Source organism: Pecten maximus, unplaced genomic scaffold (genome assembly GCF_902652985.1).
Source record: "Pecten maximus unplaced genomic scaffold, xPecMax1.1, whole genome shotgun sequence".
Classification (NCBI taxonomy): Eukaryota; Metazoa; Mollusca; class Bivalvia; order Pectinida; family Pectinidae; genus Pecten; species Pecten maximus.
Window position 1 is genome coordinate 1 of NW_022979717.1, and position 450 is coordinate 450.

Genomic DNA, 450 nt, shown 5'->3' on the forward strand with positions numbered 1-450 from the left:
AAACTCCTGAGGATGGCTCGGCCTGATCAACCCCTAGTGCTACACTTAAGAGGACTCAAGGGAGACAGCCATGTCACGGATGTGTACAGATCCGCTCTGGGTATGGTGGAGGATGTATGCGCAAGTGAGCAGAGGATTCGTGTTCACTGTTTCATGGGAAAGAGCGATATTGTCAGGGCGTGGCTGCGGAAGTTTCCGAACACGTATTTCGGTGTAACTGCTGCTGTCCCCGTTTTCGACAACCCGCAACTGGAAGGACTCAAGGCCATCCCGTGGAACAGGTTGCTGCTAGAGACCGATTCTCCCTACTTTCTCCGTGGGAAGGCACGGGTTGGTACACCAGCGTATATTTGGGAGACAGCGGCTGTAGTAGCAGCACATCTGGACGCTCGGACACCCGAAATCCTGGAGTGTGCGACCGCCAATGCCCGAGAGCTGTACAAGTTATAG

General features: G+C 54.2%; 1 protein-coding gene across 1 annotated transcript; it reads left to right on the plus strand.

Moving 5' to 3' along the window:
- Positions 1–12: 12 nt before the first annotated feature.
- On the plus strand, positions 13–450 carry LOC117319137 (putative deoxyribonuclease TATDN2). The gene has a single exon (XM_033873986.1). The coding sequence runs from the start codon at positions 13–15 to the stop codon at positions 448–450; it is 438 nt and encodes a 145-aa protein (XP_033729877.1).

Bases quoted from the DNA above. Each gene is read 5' to 3' on its own strand.
- LOC117319137 (XM_033873986.1), top strand. From the start codon at position 13: ATGGCTCGGCCTGATCAACCCCTAGTGCTACACTTAAGAGGACTCAAG.